Below are 16,355 nucleotides of genomic sequence, written 5' to 3' on the forward strand. Positions count from 1 at the left end.
GGAGCTGTTCAGTCACTGGTGCATGAATTTTGACGTGCGTGTGAGAGAGCGAGTGAGTGTGTGTGCGCATGCTGAAACGTGAGGTTCTTTTAGGTACACCTCAGTAAGTAGCAGGGGTTTCAATCTCTGTGTGTGTGTGTGTGTGTGTGCAGAAGAACAAAAAGCTGGAACCTAACACCAGGAGAGAGCAGGTGAGAGAGCCGGAAGGGTTAGGGTGGTTCAGTAGCTGTTTCCTGCTCTCTGTCTGCAGGTCTATATTCAGTTCTGTTCACATTGACTCTAACAACAGGTGGTGCTTAAAGCCTGATGCGGAGACGCCAGCAACTGCATTCTTCCCTTTGTACAGGTGTGAACTCAAATTTCCATGAAGGATTTCCCAAGTGAAGCCCAGATTTAGTTCTAAAACTACCCTAAAACAAAGTAAAGAGTCAAGTGTCTGCCCCACTTAAGGTCGGTTTTCATTTCCACGCATTTCTTTCAGACTGACAACATCTAGCCTCTTCTTCTTATTCAATATCCTCTTCCTCAACTTCTCGTCTGTTCCCAGGCCTTTTGCCACTCGCGTTCTTTTTTTTTTTTTTTTTCTGGTTGGCTCTTGAGTGTTGCTTCACTCATCCATCACCCACACAACACCATTTTAATCCGTTTTTCTGAGAGCTGAGAATTAGAAACAGGCCGTGACGGAATGGCAGCTGGACGAACACGAGTATACATAAACAGTTTCGATGAAAAAGATGGAAGAAGCCTTAGCGTGCATCTAGCTTGGACATGAGTTCTACTGCAGTGACTATTTCTTAATGTTCCTTCCCACCTTCAAGTGGAAGGGGTGATGAAGGCTGTCATGCAGTAACACCTGGGAGAGTGCACAATGCTCCGTCCCACAGCCCTCTATTGGGTTATTAAATTGCCCTGAAGATTGAGTCTGTGGAGTAGGGGGGAGAGAATGAAATGTGTGTGTGCATGCAGGTGTGCTGAACCCAGAGTTAATTCCAAATTCCACAGCCTGCATGGAGCAGATCTCCGGGAGGAGTGTGTGCGTGCATGCATGAGAGAACATTTTGACTGTGAGTTGGATGTGTATTTAAAGGGAGAGAGCTGTTAATCGAAGCACAAATAGATGATGCAGGAATTCCATGTGCGCTCTCTCTCCTTCTCTCGACTAGACAGCAAGAACATTTTGCCTTGTAGTGCAATGCCAGTGAAGTAGACCCAGTCCCTTCTCTCTCGCTCTCTCGCACTCTCTCTCTCTCTCTCTCGCTTGCTCTCTCTCTCTCTCCCTCTCTCGCGCTCTCTCTCTCTCTCTCTCACGCTCTCTCTCTCTCTCTCTCTGTCTGTGTGTGTGTGTGTGTGTGTGTGTATATCTTTCTGTCTCTGTCTCTCTCTTTCACAAATATATACATAATATAAGCCCATGTAGAACTGGACAGTGTTATAGCCACGTCTGCAGGTACACGTTAGTGAACAGAGCCATGGTAGCACTTTGTAACACTTCACTTTGAGCTGATGATGGAATGAAGGGCCTGACTTAAGGAAAAGACGCTGACCGAACCGAACAGCCCCGAGGGTCATAAGCCACGCTCCCACACTTAACCCTGTGGTGGAGCTCCTGTACCCACGTTTTGAGGTCCTTGATGTAAAATGACTGTTTTTCACAGTCTTATTTAGTAATGCTGGTTCAAAAAAGATTAGTTACAAATAGTGTAACATATGAAATGTAACATTTTAACAAAAATGTTTAAAAATAGATATATGTATGTATATGTATGCAGTATGCAGGAGTGTAAAACAAGTTTGTTTCAACTGAGGGGGGTTTCCAAAAACTGGTGAGGGAGCTTTAGGAAGGAAAAAATGTGAATCTGTCTGATCCAGAAGCCAAGCCAGAGATGAAATCTACATCTAGAGATCAATAAATCAATTGGCTTTTATGGAAAGTTCCCTTTGACTTGACATGATTAATGGATTGTTGCTGTTGGTGAGAGTTCTTTCAGAGAGTGGGAGGGTTGCTGGGTCATGTTCCTTTCCACAAGACACGCTTGGTCCTGGGGTCAGCCCACAGGAAGCATCTCTGGATGCAGAGCCGGAAGAGCCATCTTCAGAACCAGCTGTGCATGCTCCATTTCCACTCGACTTTGTTTATTTGTGAATTTTTGCCATTTCCTTCAAGCTAACTCCAGCTTTACTGCAAAAGGAGAAAGAAAAATCCATAATACATAATATGTGCTTTCTTTTTCTTATTTATTTTCTCCTTCTGTTCCTTCAATACCTTGTGACTTCTCTGAATCATTTTCCCATGTCCTCATCCAGTGGTCTTCATCCTTCATCCTTCAGCCTCAGTTTGACTTAATAAACAACCAATTCATTTTCTTACGTGCCTCGGAATCCCACACTCTGTTTACTCCTTGATTCCATGGTGACAATGTTGTGCTTGTAATTCCTACAAGACATATGCATTCTTTGGCTAAAATGAGTCATTCACTAATGAGCACAGGGGTCTTTACGTGACTCACATGGTGGGAGGGGGCTTATCTCAGCACTTTGGGCAGCTGTTGAATGTTGGGTTGGGAAAACATCTCGGTTTGCCAGAGCGAAGGTCAGAGGAACAGGAAGATAGTGGGGCAGCTCCCCATAGAATATGAAGGCCTTTTCCATCCTTCCATCTCCACCCAAACAGCAGGAGCTATGAACGGAGTCTCATTTTTCCAAATCCAAAGCCAGCAATGATGGGGGGACATCATCACTATTTGACATGATCCGTCTCATAATCACAGTATTCCTTATCTGTTTTGGAACATGGGGGCTAGCTTTAAAACTCTCTGTCACTTTCCTCATCTTTTTGTAAATTCTAAGCAAAGTGAGAAAAATAAATTTTAGGAAAGTGGGGATTCCTTAATTATTACATATAATATGTATTATATGTATAGTTATGTTATGATCAAAGGCTTTAATAACATTTTTGGTTATTTTCTCTAATGCCAAATTTTGCAGTAGGCCTTAGTGAGCTTGTATTCAGTCTGAGAGTGTGACACTTGTTTCCAGTATCTTTATTGTGTCTTTGATCAGTGGTAGTGAGAGCAGAAGAAGTGTCACAGGGCTATATTATATTATAAGGGCTCTATTGGGGTGACCTTGCTCATCTTCATCAATATTTGTGCTTCCTGCTCTGACACTGGAATAGCATGCTAATTTTAGCAGCTAATTTAAGGGTTGTTCAGTTTGTGTTAGAAATTATATATATAGGAGAATCCCCCAAACCCTTCTGAAAGTTCTCTCCTCTCCTCTCTTCTCCCTCTTCACTCTCTCTCTCTCTCTCTCTCTCTCTCTCTCTCTCTCTCCCAGCTGTGGTGACTGTAGTCATAACTTTTTGCTCTGGAACTCCAGAGTGTTTAGTCAGAGAAATGGATGGTACACAACCAGTTGAAGTCACAGGAGGACACAAAACAAGAAGTAAACACAGCACATAACATTTAAACTAGTCAAAGATATGGATCAATATTTGGACCATACTTGAGTAAAAAGATGGTGAGTAGATTTCCTGTCAAATAGTTCTAGTAGTCTTTACAGTTGTATTTCTGTAGTTTGGATTAACAGTATTCATGATCTCTACAGTGTGGCAGTGCTATTTATTAGCTCTCAACTAATGGAATTAGGCCAGCATATTTCACGTTGGATTAAAGAAATAATTTATTTTTAAAATACAGTGTCAAAATTTAGTTAGCTGGTCTGTAACAACCAAATGCCATGGATATTTCATATCGAAGTCCAAAGCTGTCTACAGCTGTATTCTTGCCCCGAATGCTTATCATACTTTTCCACCAGTTCACATTAAATCCTGTTCAGGTTTCTAGTCTCCCTGACTGGGATCCTTCATGCCACGTTCTTACTTTGGACTTTTACATTTGCTATATTTTCCCACTGCGGTTTCCTCTGTAACCCTAATATACTGCGGTGCTGTGTGTGTGTGTGTGATTATAACCCGTGTAAGAGGAGCCCTGTGGAGAACGCTCTGTGGTTAGGCTATTTTCTACTGCAAGGGCCAGGACACGGTGGCATAGTTGACGACTTAATGACACGTTTCAGTAGCATGGCGCTCCATTTAGCCTGGCCAGCCGTGGCCCCTTGGCTCTGCAAGACTGCGTGCCTGTTTTTGTTTACTTGTTTGTGTAGAGAGTCATGCAGAGATAAACAATCTGACTAAATCACAGACTACTTTCCTGCCCAGTTTTTATTTACCATTACCTGTGTGTTTGTGTGTGTGTGTGTGTGTGTGTGTGTGTGTCTGCTGTCAGGGTGAGTGTGAGCGTGTGAAAGTGTGTGTCTGCATGTATTTCTTTGTGTGCATGAGTGTTTTTGAGTGCATGAGTGTGTTTGTGAGTGTATATGTTTGTGTTTGAGTGAGTGAGTGTGTGGTGATGCTGGTTTTGCATTTATCCTTATCTGTGCCCTGTATTAGACCATGCACGGCCATGCTGTCTGCTGTCATGCTGTCAGCAGTATGAGCTCTGTGGAGACTGAGCACCTTGCGCATGGCCAGCTCCCCCTTCCTCCTTCCGCTCTGTGTCACTAGCTCTCTGAGACCGCATGATCAACACAGAATGCCACTGTGAGAGACACACACAAGCCACTCCATGCCTGTCCTGAACAGATCTGGGGACTGAAAATAGGGAAAGTGGAACGTGACAGAGCAGCCAGACTGGCAGAGCTGCCATGGGAATCTTTGTGTGTGGGTTTTTAACAGGTGCCTTTTTTCATGTTATTCTCCAATATCTCCACACATTATTATTCACGTCCTGTAGCCAGCCTGTCTTTGCTAGTGCTCGGAAGCGACGCGTCACGCTCCTCTGGCTCCCCTGGCTGTGCATGCCAACACATAGGTTCCATGCCGTTCGAAAGTTTTCCTTGGCTCTTGTGTGAACTTTCGGATAACATTTCACACCTTACCAAAGGGATTGGAGCGTCTGTCTGCCACTGCTGGAGATCGTGACGGAGGGCAGTGGGGTGCTCAGTAATCAGACCAGGTAATGAAGTCTTATCACTGTCAGCTAGATCAATGTCATTGTCTGTTCTTTCGCTGCCTGTAGCTGCATGTTGTAATTGTCTCACACACACACACACACCTAGAATGTCACCTGTCTGTGATTTCCCCCTGCGCTTTTTCATACACATTTGCATAACTCTGTGTGTGTGTGTGGGGGGGGGGGATGCGCTGAGATGACTGATCTGTTGTGATGCGTCTGCTGAAATATCTACTGACCTGAGGGGCTCCACCTGCTTATTTATACCCTCACGTGACCATGTCTGCACCACAGCCCAGGCTGTTCCAGGCATATGTGCCTGCGATGACTCACACTGATTCACGCCGCGCGTAGCAACTGAATCACACGCAGTGACCCATCTCGACGTCCAGTCACGTCTAGTCTGGGAGCAGATGTGTTAGCATGGCCTGCGGTCTGAAGCAAGCAGTCGTCCATGTGGCATTGTTTTTCTAAAATAACCCAGTAAAAAAGGTGATCAAAGATCCTGAATTATTAAAAGCACTGATCTTTTGCCAGGTGGCCCTTTGCATTTGGTCTAGAGTCTGCTCACCTGAGAATGGATCGTGCTTGGATAACTGTGCGTCATCATAAGGAAGTTTACATCATTTCATGTCATCCATGAATTAATGCCAGGGTTTGATCATAAATCTGTTCTTTTTTATGAGGAAAATATACATTACAAAAATACAGTAATAAGAGACTACATAAGGGGTAAATGAGCTTTAAATGAGCAATGAAATGAGCCTGTAAATGAACAAATTAGTATTTGGTTGTAACAAAGCCCTGTCTTGTTTCTCTCTCTTTCACTCTCTCTCACTCTTTCTGTCTGTTATCCTCACTATCCTGAATTTGCACCAGGATTCTTATGAGTGTGATGAAGTGAGCCATAACACAACTGACATGGACAGGCTGAATTGCAACATTCGTGAACATGGCCGCCAGACGCATCAGGTACTACAGGTGAGTTACCTGAGGGGACCAAATATCTGTAATACCATAGCAATAATGTATTAAAGAAAAACAACAAATCACATCTAAAATACATGATAACAAAGGAGAACCTCAGATCCACCTTGGAGCGTCAAAAAAGAATGAGATGTGATGATTAGCCTTGACATCAGTTACTAAATGTTTCCGGTTAGGTCTTTGTCTTAGCATAGCCCACTGTTTGACACCAGCACTTCCAGACATGCTGGCCATGACCGGACATGTTTTTTTTAATTTGACATTCCCAGTGCAGATGACCCAGGCCAGATAAAACAAACAGTGACAGTTACAGACAAAAATCATACACTTTAAGCTCTTAAATGTGGTTACGGGTCACAGGAGGCACAATGTGCCTGGTGAAAGAAATGTTAGTGGACAATAAATGCATTTAAATGGCTTTATAAGTAGTACCAGGGAGATGACACAGGAAGATATGAACACTCAAACAGACCTTTTGGCTTGCAAAGGGAGATGTACATTGCTGGCAGCTCACAATGAACCGAGAGCAGTTTTGCCATTTCTTTTGTAATGGTCGAGTAGTGAGAGCAGGTTCTAGATCAGCATGAATGGAGGTCTTCAGTCCAGACCCAGATATCCTTGGCTCCATTGGTTTAGATGTAGACTCATGTCTCAGTAGAGATGATAGGTTTTGAAAAGCTTTGATTAGCTCCGTCATGCTGACTCACTGGTTGCAGTTATGATGACATAGAAGAAATAACCTCACAGATAGCTCTTTCATAGTCATTCCATCTGTGCGGGAATGCAGAGGCCACAAACTGGGAGTAGTTTCTATGTAGTTGCCTTCATTTCTTTTGAACGTTCACTGTCCTATACAATATGTTGTCTAAAACCGACATATTTAAAAATTTGTTTCCAAACTGATTATTTTTTTGTTCAATGGACATCAAAAAATTAAATGTTAAAAACCACTGCCATTCTGCTCCATTATTCCACATTAAAACCATGTCTCATTAACCTTAAAAGGATGTGTTTGTGGAAATCGTTCCCTTGCTACCCTTGATGACCTCGGGCTGTGACTTTGAAAATGTTCATGTATGGATTGTTTCTCCTTTGCCTTTCACATAGCAGCTAAATCTTGTTAGCCTCTCTGCATGCGCGGCTGTACCTGGTGGAACTAAATACATTAGCCCTTTTAGCCTATTAGCCCAGCCATGCTTTAATACATGAACCTAATGGAATGGGCTTAATCCAGTTTAGGGCACTGGGAGAAGTCATCCGAAAGAGAGCAGGTCACTCTGGTAGGGCTTCTGGACCGCCATTATAATAGGACATCAGTAGACACTATTCTGCAGAGCAGACTGAATCCACATGGCATAGGCTATATTATATCAGGTAGGTTTCATTGGTGGAGGGTATATCACTTTGTACATTGAACTGTCAAAGAGTGTTGGTGTTTGACATTCAGTTTCATCACCACCAAAGGGATTGCAACTAACTGCTCATATAACTTGGACTATTATAAACATGAATATGTCTTTGTTGCTCAGAGTACCCCACTGGACCTGATTGAGACCGGCAAGACCCTCAAAGTCCAAGCAGAGCGCCCTCATCTGGTCAGTTTGGGAAGTGGACGTCTAAGCACAGCCATCACACTGTTGCCCTTACCAGAAGGTGAGTGCTTTATTTTGCCTACACTAGCTCAAAACAACGTACCCTTATGTCAGCCAGAGAAAGATTTCAATCATGTGCTCACTTGGTTTGCCTTTTAAGTACACAGGTTGGCGCATGTATATTTTAGGTCAACACCACTGTATTGTTTCAATAATGTATCTATAGATTAGTAGATTAGAAGGATTATGTGAAATATGCACTCATTCCATTAGGTGAAGTACGACGGAGAGTGGCCATTTCACTGCGTTCAATAGATCCCTCTATGTTGGCCTCAACCTAAATGCCCCCCCCTGCACTTCCATTATTGCTTCAGACTCTGCCCTCTCCATATACGTGCCTTGGCTACTGGCCAAGCTGGTGATGGAAGCTACCGGAGAGTGAGGGCATGTGTGTGTGTCGGTGTGTGTGTGTGTGTGTGTGTGTGTGTGTGTGTACGTGTGCATGTGTATTAATAAGTGGGGGGTCTAAGTGAGCAGTAGGCTGTCTCCTTTGCTGTATTCATAGCTCAGCTATATAGCATCTCATCATTCAAACAATGACAAGTGGAGGACTCTCCCTACCCTGTCTTTGAGTATGGAAGTATGCTTGCAGTGGAAATGGGAGCATGCATGTAGGGGGAGTGGGGGCATGCGTGTAAGGGGAGTGGGGGCATGCGTGTAGGGGGAGTGGGGGCATGCGTGTAGGGGGAGTGGGGGCATGCGTGTAGGGGGAGTGGGGGCATGCGTGTAAGGGGAGTGGGGGCATGCGTGTAGGGGGAGTTGGGGAATGCGTTTGAAGGGAGTGGGGGCATGCGTGTAGGGGGAGTGGGGGCATGCGTGTAAGGGGAGTGGGGGCATGCGTGTAAGGGGAGTGGGGGCATGCGTGTAGGGGGAGTTGGGGCATGCGTGTAAGGGGAGTGGGGGCATGCGTGTAGGGGGAGTTGGGGAATGCGTTTAAAGGGAGTGGGGTGCCAAATGTTCTGCATCACTTAACTGACTTGCCCAGTTCATATTCTGCAAAGTTAGACCTTGAGCTCATCTCATCAGTTGAACTCATCTCATCTACTATATGAATGCATACAGGAGGATAAAATTAACCAGATGTTAATTGACAGACCAAGAGATGTTCTCTGCCAAGAGTACTTATTGAATTTTAAAGGGGGTATCCTTCATTGCCTTTAATTTTAGGTAAATATTCTTGGATACATACTTTGATTTAGTATAGTCCTTTAGAGCAGGAGGGAAAACTATAGGGCCATGTTCCAATTTGCAACCCCTGTTGTCCTCTCCCATATATACACTGTATATATTCATGTTTTTGTCATTACTTAAAGGAAAAAAAATGTAATGCTTGAGGGAAATTAAATTCAAGATTTCTCACACATGAACCAAGCAAAAACACCCAATGTACTAACACCAATACAGGGGACAGTTCTCCTTAGGGTCAGACACAGTCACAGAGTCCCAGGCTTATGGTCACAGAAAGGAGGGGAGCTGGCCAGTCTGTCTCTTCTAGTCAAAGTCAGTTTGGAAGAGCAAGAATAATGCATCAGCAATTACAGCCACTCTCTGTGCTTGTGGTATACTCCATTATTCTCAGTTTCTGACAAAATAGCCACAGTATTTTGGCAGAATGTAACTGATTTAAATGAGCTTTTTTTTTTTTTCAGAGGAAAAGCATTTTGTATATCAAGACTAAACTGTTATAAATTATTCACCCTTTATTGTGCCAAGCGATGACAAAAGACAAATTCCTTGCTCCTGAATACAGGGAAGACTACTCTTGGCCACGGGAACACAGACATCAACATCCAGGGTCCGGGAGTGGCAGAACTGCACTGCTACGTTGAGAACCTGGTGGGGGCCATCACTCTCTTCCCCTGTGGCAATCTGTGCTCTGTGGACGGTGTCGCAGTCTCAAAGCCCACACGTCTCTCGCAAGGTACACGCACTACAGATATGACAGGGGCTTGTCTGTCCTAGGGAAAATAATGTTGTGGTTGCAGTCCTATTTCCAGAAATGATCACCCCCACCCCAATTACAAACAGTCAAATCTTTTGCACTTTATGTGAGCACACAAGGCCACAGTAGATGCCCTAGACTGAAAGCAAACTCTAAAAATATATGTGTATAACATATATATAACATAATATAATGTTTTATATGATAGGTAATATAATATAACATATACATCTTAATATGAGAAGCTGGAAAAATACCATGGACTGAAAGAAGAAATAGAGAATAAAGAAGGTGACAGCCATGGTGTCGCTTGGGTCTGTGACCCCTAAGGTGGAGGATTCGCTCCAACAGATCCCAGGAATGACATCAGTCTCATTTCAGAAGATCATGATCCTGGGAAGAGAAAAACAAAAACCGCACCCTCAAATTCTCAGGCCTCTAAGAGAACTCTGAGTGTTAGAAAAATGTAATTTAAATATATGTGTATATATATTAATTGGTAACTAAAATTACTAAAATTAATTTAAAATTTCAAAACAGCTGATAGAAATGTGAATGTGACCTTTCTGTTTTCTGACTTCATCTCATCTAGAAAAATGATGGATCCCTAATATGGGTCTGAGTCTTTATTTTGCTATAATCCTGAGGACAGTAAATTAACAGGTATAGTCAAATAAATATAGTTTTAGGCAAAATACCACAATTTCAGTACCTGTTCTCATCAGAGATGAACAAGTCTTTGTATTAATTTAAACAAATAAGTTATTTTGTATGAAATATGGAACAGAAAACATGCTGTAGACCACGACAAGCCATGATAATAGTGTTTGTTCTTTCCTTGAAACTTTATAGACTTTACTACAATCTCCGTCCATGTAAGGCTGCTCAATTTAGAATGTCATTGATCTGTATGGACTGTCGATGCAGTGGGACTTCAAATGTAACTGGTTGGTTTACCCTGTGTGTGATTAAGTCTTCAAGCATCCTCTTCTCGTGCGTATATATCCCTTCTCGTCTAAATCAAAATTATTAGCGCGTATCTCTTTCATAAGATAAACAAATCCTCCTCCATGCTGAGTTGTATGTATATCCGAGTAGGTTCGTTCGCATATAAAAAACATAAAAAACTGAGGGTGTTAATCGTATTCAACAGCTTGGCAACCGCCCCCTGCTCTCACGCTGTGCACGACAATAATATCGCTAATAGCAGAGACAGCCGATGCTGTCACAGCTGTTCTACGCGCCGCTCACAACCAGACTTTCTGGTCGTCAGGCCGAGTGTGAAACGCGACTCTGTTTGGACAAGCCGAATTGTTTTGGGTGTATTTTCATTCGCTTTAAGTCAAGTGTGTCTGTCTTCAGGCCAGGGCCGACTTCTTCTCAGAAGTTGATGCCGGTGGATTATTATTGTGGGAGCACGCGCACACGTGAAGCCGCATCTTTTTCGTCCGCTTTCTTCTCTGTTCTTCTCTGTTCTTCTCTTTAGTTGGGCTTGGCTTGTGTAACAATTAGGCAGGTGGACATCTGCTGAGTTTTGTATAAAAGAAAAGTCAATAAGTGGACCGTGAAGACGCAGCAGTTGACATTACCATTACAAAGACTCACAGCGGCACACATTAGAGCGAGCGGTCTGTCACAAACAGCAAGGACTATTGAAAAAGGTTTGGGATATTTCGCCCCTAAAGGATAGCGTCTTTGACGCTGGATAATATCCGACACGACTGGATATAAATGTAGGTGTTTCGAAAACTGTTGAACTACTGTGTGAAACGTAGGCTAATTGAACTTCAGTTTCCTGAATCTTTTGTTGTTGCTTTCATGCGACTTTTTAAAAAGCTTTGAAACTGTTTTCCAAGATAATAGCTTACTTTGTTAATCATTTTCGGTAGGTAGGTATTTGTTGGAATAACAAATATTATTTTCCATATGGTTTGTATTCTTGTTAGCTTTTGATGATAATACTAGACTAGTGACTTTTGGATTTATCACATTGCTTATAACCAGTTAATATATTTGTTACTTATGTTTTGTGCATAATCTTTGGTTTGTTGCTTTGTGTCTCAACATCTGTGACTACATATGAAGTATAACCTACACAGTAAATACTAAAGTAGATGTTTGAAGTAGATGTTATTTCAATCCGAACGCTGCTGGTTTTATGCCACCACTGTGAAAACACACAATATCCACAATTAACCCCCCCACCCCACCCTCAGTCCAACAACGGCGACGACTGGTGTGCTATATGAGAGTGGCATACTGGTGATGGGCCTCCTTTTGCTTTAGCTGTTTTGTGTGTATTTACGCAAGCTGAATGTCCAGAAGAGAAGGCGGCATTCGATCTGTGTGAAAGCAGAGTGACTCAGAGAGATGACCTAATTTCACAGTGTTTGTGTAACATGTATTAGGCTACAGAAAGTTTAGCTACAACATAACTCCGTCAGTGTTGCGTTGAGCTGGGCTGGATTGTGACCTTGATGTCATGAATATGATACCGTTTAGAGATATAGGCCTAATATAAGCGTATTTTTAGAAATAATTAATCAAAGAAAGAAGGCGTCGATACTAATTTGCAGTGAGATGCAAAGATAGGTCAGGACATGCTCTGAATATGAATTGCATTGTTATGAAGGCAAAATTAATCCCATGATTCAGGCCAGTAGACTTATCACTCCCGTACGTCAGGGTTAAATGGAAGTCGTTTATGGTTTGTGCAGGTGTGAAGGCTCATATCTGGTGTTCTTTGAAGCCACGATGTGATTTATGTCTCCCCTGTCACTGTGCGTACATCCGCAGACCAGCCAGAATTCATTATGAAATGGAGACGGGTCATAATTCACGGCCAGTTTGACAAACCCACTATCGATTCAACTGTGACGTTATTCACATGCAGCAGCACTAAGTAGCATGATTGAAAGTGGGATGAGGGTGGGTGTGTACATTGTGTGTGTTTTTCTATGCGAGATATCTTTAATGATGTTCCATTTTCCTTCTTTTAATACATTTGCTGTTAAGATGATATTTTAGTTGTGTGCCTTTTACATGTACAGTGACTTCATAATATAATTCAGTTGTAATTTGTTGTAGGATCATGTGAAATTAAGCAGTGCCGAACAGCGCTAGCTCTGGTGAGGGGTTCTCATCACCCCGTGTGTACTTCTCGCTCGTTTTTGAATTAGCTGTTATCGTAGACTTTCACATGCACACATGTACGCGCACACACAGTCATGACAATAGCACATCTGCTCTGTTTCCAAAACACCATCCATCTGACAGGGAAATGTTTCCCATTAACCTTTACCTGCTCTCAGTCTATTCTAAACCAGGCCTTTTGATTTTGTGCGAGTGGAAAGCAGAACTCAGTTTCGGGTTCAAAGGCAACAGAATGTCTCATTTTAGCTCTAGCAACCACGTCATCTTGGAACACCCTCAAAAAGTTAATTTCCATGACATGTACTCTTGATTTTTATATGTTCCCTATTCAAAGACAAACATGAGCGATGAATACACTTCAAATCTTTCATTTGCAATTACAAACCAAATCTTGCAGCCACTTGAGATTTGGACATTGCATAAATAAAATAAAAATGGTGTTTTCAGTACAAAACACCAACAGCCAATTAATTTATAGTGCAGCCTTCCTTTCTCGTACTTGTGTTTGCTAATGACTCTGCCTTTCCCCATCTCTTGTGTGCAGGGTGTATGCTTTGTTTCGGTCAGTCTGCATTTTTCCGTTTCAACCACCCCGAGGAGGCCCTCAGGATGAAGAGCATGCTGCCAGCAGGAGGGAGAGGGCCGGCCAGCACCTACAAAGGCCACTCGGGTACAGCCTTCCAGTTCCAAGCCCGATGTGGGCATGCAGAGCACATTTGTCTGTTTACAGTTCCCAGCAACGTCAGATTTTCTGCAGCACTCATTGTCCACGTTACCAGCACAGTACAAGTGTTGTAAGCTGAAACTCACCTAAGAAAAAAAAATGTCTGTGCCATCTTGGAAGCAAGAGAGCATGGAAGCCTTGATCCCGAAATGGAGAGATCTTTAATGGGGTACATTTAGATGACTGGAAAATACCCAGCCTGTGAAAAACAAATGCTAATGTAGAAATACTGTGGTGTGGGGGGATTCCAGAATTAGCTTGGCTCATTTAACGCAGCACTGACTCACATTTAATTAGTCCTTAATCGATTGACTGCTTGCCCATTCATGGACACGAAGAGGGTCTGTGAGGACACAAGTAGCTGTTCTTGGATGAGTAAATGTCTGACTGGCCTCAGGCACTTGGACTAAGCACTGGAAAGCCCTTTCAACTTTGGCTTTGGCTTTGTCTCTGTTGAGTCAAAAGCCAGGTTGAATGTCTGAGTTTGCATGATGTCACCACAACGAAGACAACAAGGCCATTGAGGACTTGACCTGGCAGGTGCAGGGTCAGACATCAGACATCTACTGTTTTATTTAGTCATAATAAGACTAGAGCCAGTAGAATGGATAAGCACTGAGATTCTAAACTTTTTATTTGATTCAGTGCATCAAATGCATCATGAATATTTCCCTTTAAGGAGGAAGATTGTCAACTTATCACCAAGCCTTCTAGATGTTCGACAGAAGATATGATTCTTAGACTAAGACTTTTGAAAACAACAGAAGGTCCAGAGACTTGATTCAACAATAGGTTCACTGTTAGTAGTGTAGCAAGTAGTGTGTGTGTGTGTGTGTGTGTGTGGTGGAGAGTGGCAGAGTGAGGGCCATGAGTCATGGCGTAATTTAGGGTCCATTCTCTTCTGTTCGCTCTGACCTTTGTACTGAGGTCCTTCTGGCCACACCCAGCGCCTTCTGTGCGTGTGTGTATGAGAGAGAGAGACAGACAGACAGACACACACACACACACACTCACACGCATACAGGAAAAAAGAGGTAGGGTAGTTATATGTGAGTGCATGTGTGTGTGTGTGTGTGTGTGTGTGTGTGTGTGTGCTTGAATGTTTGTGAAGGAAGTGGTAGGGGTGGGTGGCTCTTTCTGGCTGGCCATAGTGAGAAAGAAAGTCAAATTTACAGGTTGGAAAATGCATTTGACATGAAATCAAATCAAATCAAAATGACTAGTTGAAGGTTTTTAAGTAGACACAGTAAATATTTAACATGATTTAGTTACTTAAGTGTGTGTGTGTGTGAGTGTGTTTATTTATGTGGTTGTTCCTAGTGACGGTGTGTGGTCAGCATGTTTTTCTAGGGATTGTGTTCCCTCTCTCTTTGCTAATATGAATAGCATATATGAATATTACTGGATATTTGATATGAACACAACCAATTCCTGTGCTTCCCACAGAAACTCATAGACTGCTAAATGGGACCGATCAGCCTGTTCCCCCTGAGAGGGCTCATCCAGGCCATGGCACTCTGGTTCGCTCCATAGAGAAAGACCTCCAGGATATCATGGACTCCCTGTCTATGAGCGACTCCCAGGCCTCGTCGTCCGAGTGCGGCAAGCTGTCCCACCTCCCCATCCCCCAGTCCCCACTCTACCCCATGCTCAATGGGGCTGGCCCCCATCTTGTCTCCCCTCCTGTCAGCCCTGGTACCACATCGGCTGCCTCCAGCTATGAAAATGCCACTCCCCCTTTCTCTCCCCTATCATCTCCCTCAGGTGTCAGCGGCCTGGGGCCTCGTGCAGACCTCGGTAACCCTCCTGAACCTTACCCCTCGACCAGCTACCACCATGTGGCCCATGCCCCAGTTCCCCAGCCACGGCAGTTGTTATCCCGGAACGGTAGTGGCGGACCAAAGGTTCAGGAAAGTCCCAGGCTTTCCAGGAAGGCCTTGACAGAGACTCCGCTGAACCCCACAGCTAACCGCCATGTCCAGCAACACGACATCCAGGCCCGGGGCGGTCTGGAATGCCTGCGGATGCGTCTTGGTTCCTCCTCAGGTTTGGCTTCGCCGGCCTCCACAGACAGCGTCAGGCCGAATGGCGCGAGGCTCTCCATCTCTTCCCCAGTCTCCTCTAGCCCTAGATCGAGCACAGGCTCCTCAGTCCAGGAGACCTCTCCAGCAGACTTGGGGATCCAGTCCACCCAGCCCCATTCACGCACGCTCTGCCCGCCACACAGCCCTCAGACAGCCCGCCGAGGCCCGGAGTCTGGAGCTCCAACTCGAGAGCGTCCGCCTCCCAGCCCCTCCACTGTGCGACGCGGGCTGCAGGCAGTCCCTGTCCTACCCGGAGCCTTACCTGGTGTGCCCCTGACCACTCATAGCCAGTCGGGGAAGAGTGTGCCTGAGAGCCCTCGGCTCCACAGACGAATCATGCCTGAAGGGGGTGGGACGGGAGCGAGGGGGCTAAGAACCAGAAGCCCTTCCCCAATGTCTGGCCGTCTGGGGGCCGTCGGAGCAACACTCAGCCCGGCCCTGAGCACCCAGCCCAGGGTCTCCCCCCTCAGCAGTCCCCGTAGCCAGAGGAAGAACTCCATCCAGCCACGCCCGCGAGAACGCAAGAACAGCATCTCGGAGATCAGCGACAACGAAGACGAGCTGCTGGAGTACCATCGCAGGCAGCGGGAGGAGAGGATGAGGGAGCAAGAGATGGAGAGGCTGGTGGGTTTGTGGGGGTGTGGTGGTGTTGGGGTGGGTGTCTGATAGTTACCTTAACCCACACAAGTGACTGTCCATGGATATATCAAGGAATTGTTCCAAACTGAGGTGTCCATTAAATGGCCAGTATATAGTTAAAATTACAGGCAAATTGGGGGAAAAAAACAACTGCAAAGAGGG

General features: G+C 44.4%; 1 protein-coding gene and 1 long non-coding RNA gene across 17 annotated transcripts in view; one reads left to right on the plus strand and one right to left on the minus strand.

Moving 5' to 3' along the window:
• The window catches only part of phldb1a (pleckstrin homology-like domain, family B, member 1a), a 42,049-nt gene that overhangs the window by 4,645 nt on the left and 21,049 nt on the right, over positions 1-16,355 (plus strand). For 9 of the 16 annotated variants that reach the window (XM_081718876.1, XM_081718872.1, XM_081718875.1 and 6 more), the window contains 7 exons: positions 4,944-5,015; positions 5,550-5,610; positions 5,892-5,993; positions 7,529-7,652; positions 9,402-9,572; positions 13,291-13,416; positions 14,917-16,178. In XM_081718876.1, the coding sequence (XP_081575002.1) occupies positions 5,590-5,610; positions 5,892-5,993; positions 7,529-7,652; positions 9,402-9,572; positions 13,291-13,416; positions 14,917-16,178 (1,806 nt within the window). In that variant the 5' untranslated portion in view covers positions 4,944-5,015; positions 5,550-5,589. Of the gene's footprint in view, positions 1-3,336; positions 3,520-4,943; positions 5,016-5,549; positions 5,611-5,891; positions 5,994-7,528; positions 7,653-9,401; positions 9,573-11,190; positions 11,327-13,290; positions 13,417-14,916; positions 16,179-16,355 lie in introns of those variants that run through there. The other 7 variants (XM_026998434.3, XM_035526920.2, XM_026998437.3 and 4 more) reach the window with 6 other exon arrangements.
• Positions 9,494-10,698, minus strand: LOC145658930 (uncharacterized). Its single transcript, XR_014124809.1, has 3 exons — positions 10,551-10,698; positions 9,851-9,986; positions 9,494-9,609 (listed from the first exon to the last, which is right to left on the minus strand). It is a non-coding gene; the product is annotated as an uncharacterized LOC145658930 (long non-coding RNA).

Source organism: Electrophorus electricus, chromosome 8 (genome assembly GCF_041902795.1).
Source record: "Electrophorus electricus isolate QZ-2024a chromosome 8, ASM4190279v1, whole genome shotgun sequence".
Taxonomy (NCBI): domain Eukaryota; kingdom Metazoa; phylum Chordata; class Actinopteri; order Gymnotiformes; family Gymnotidae; genus Electrophorus; species Electrophorus electricus.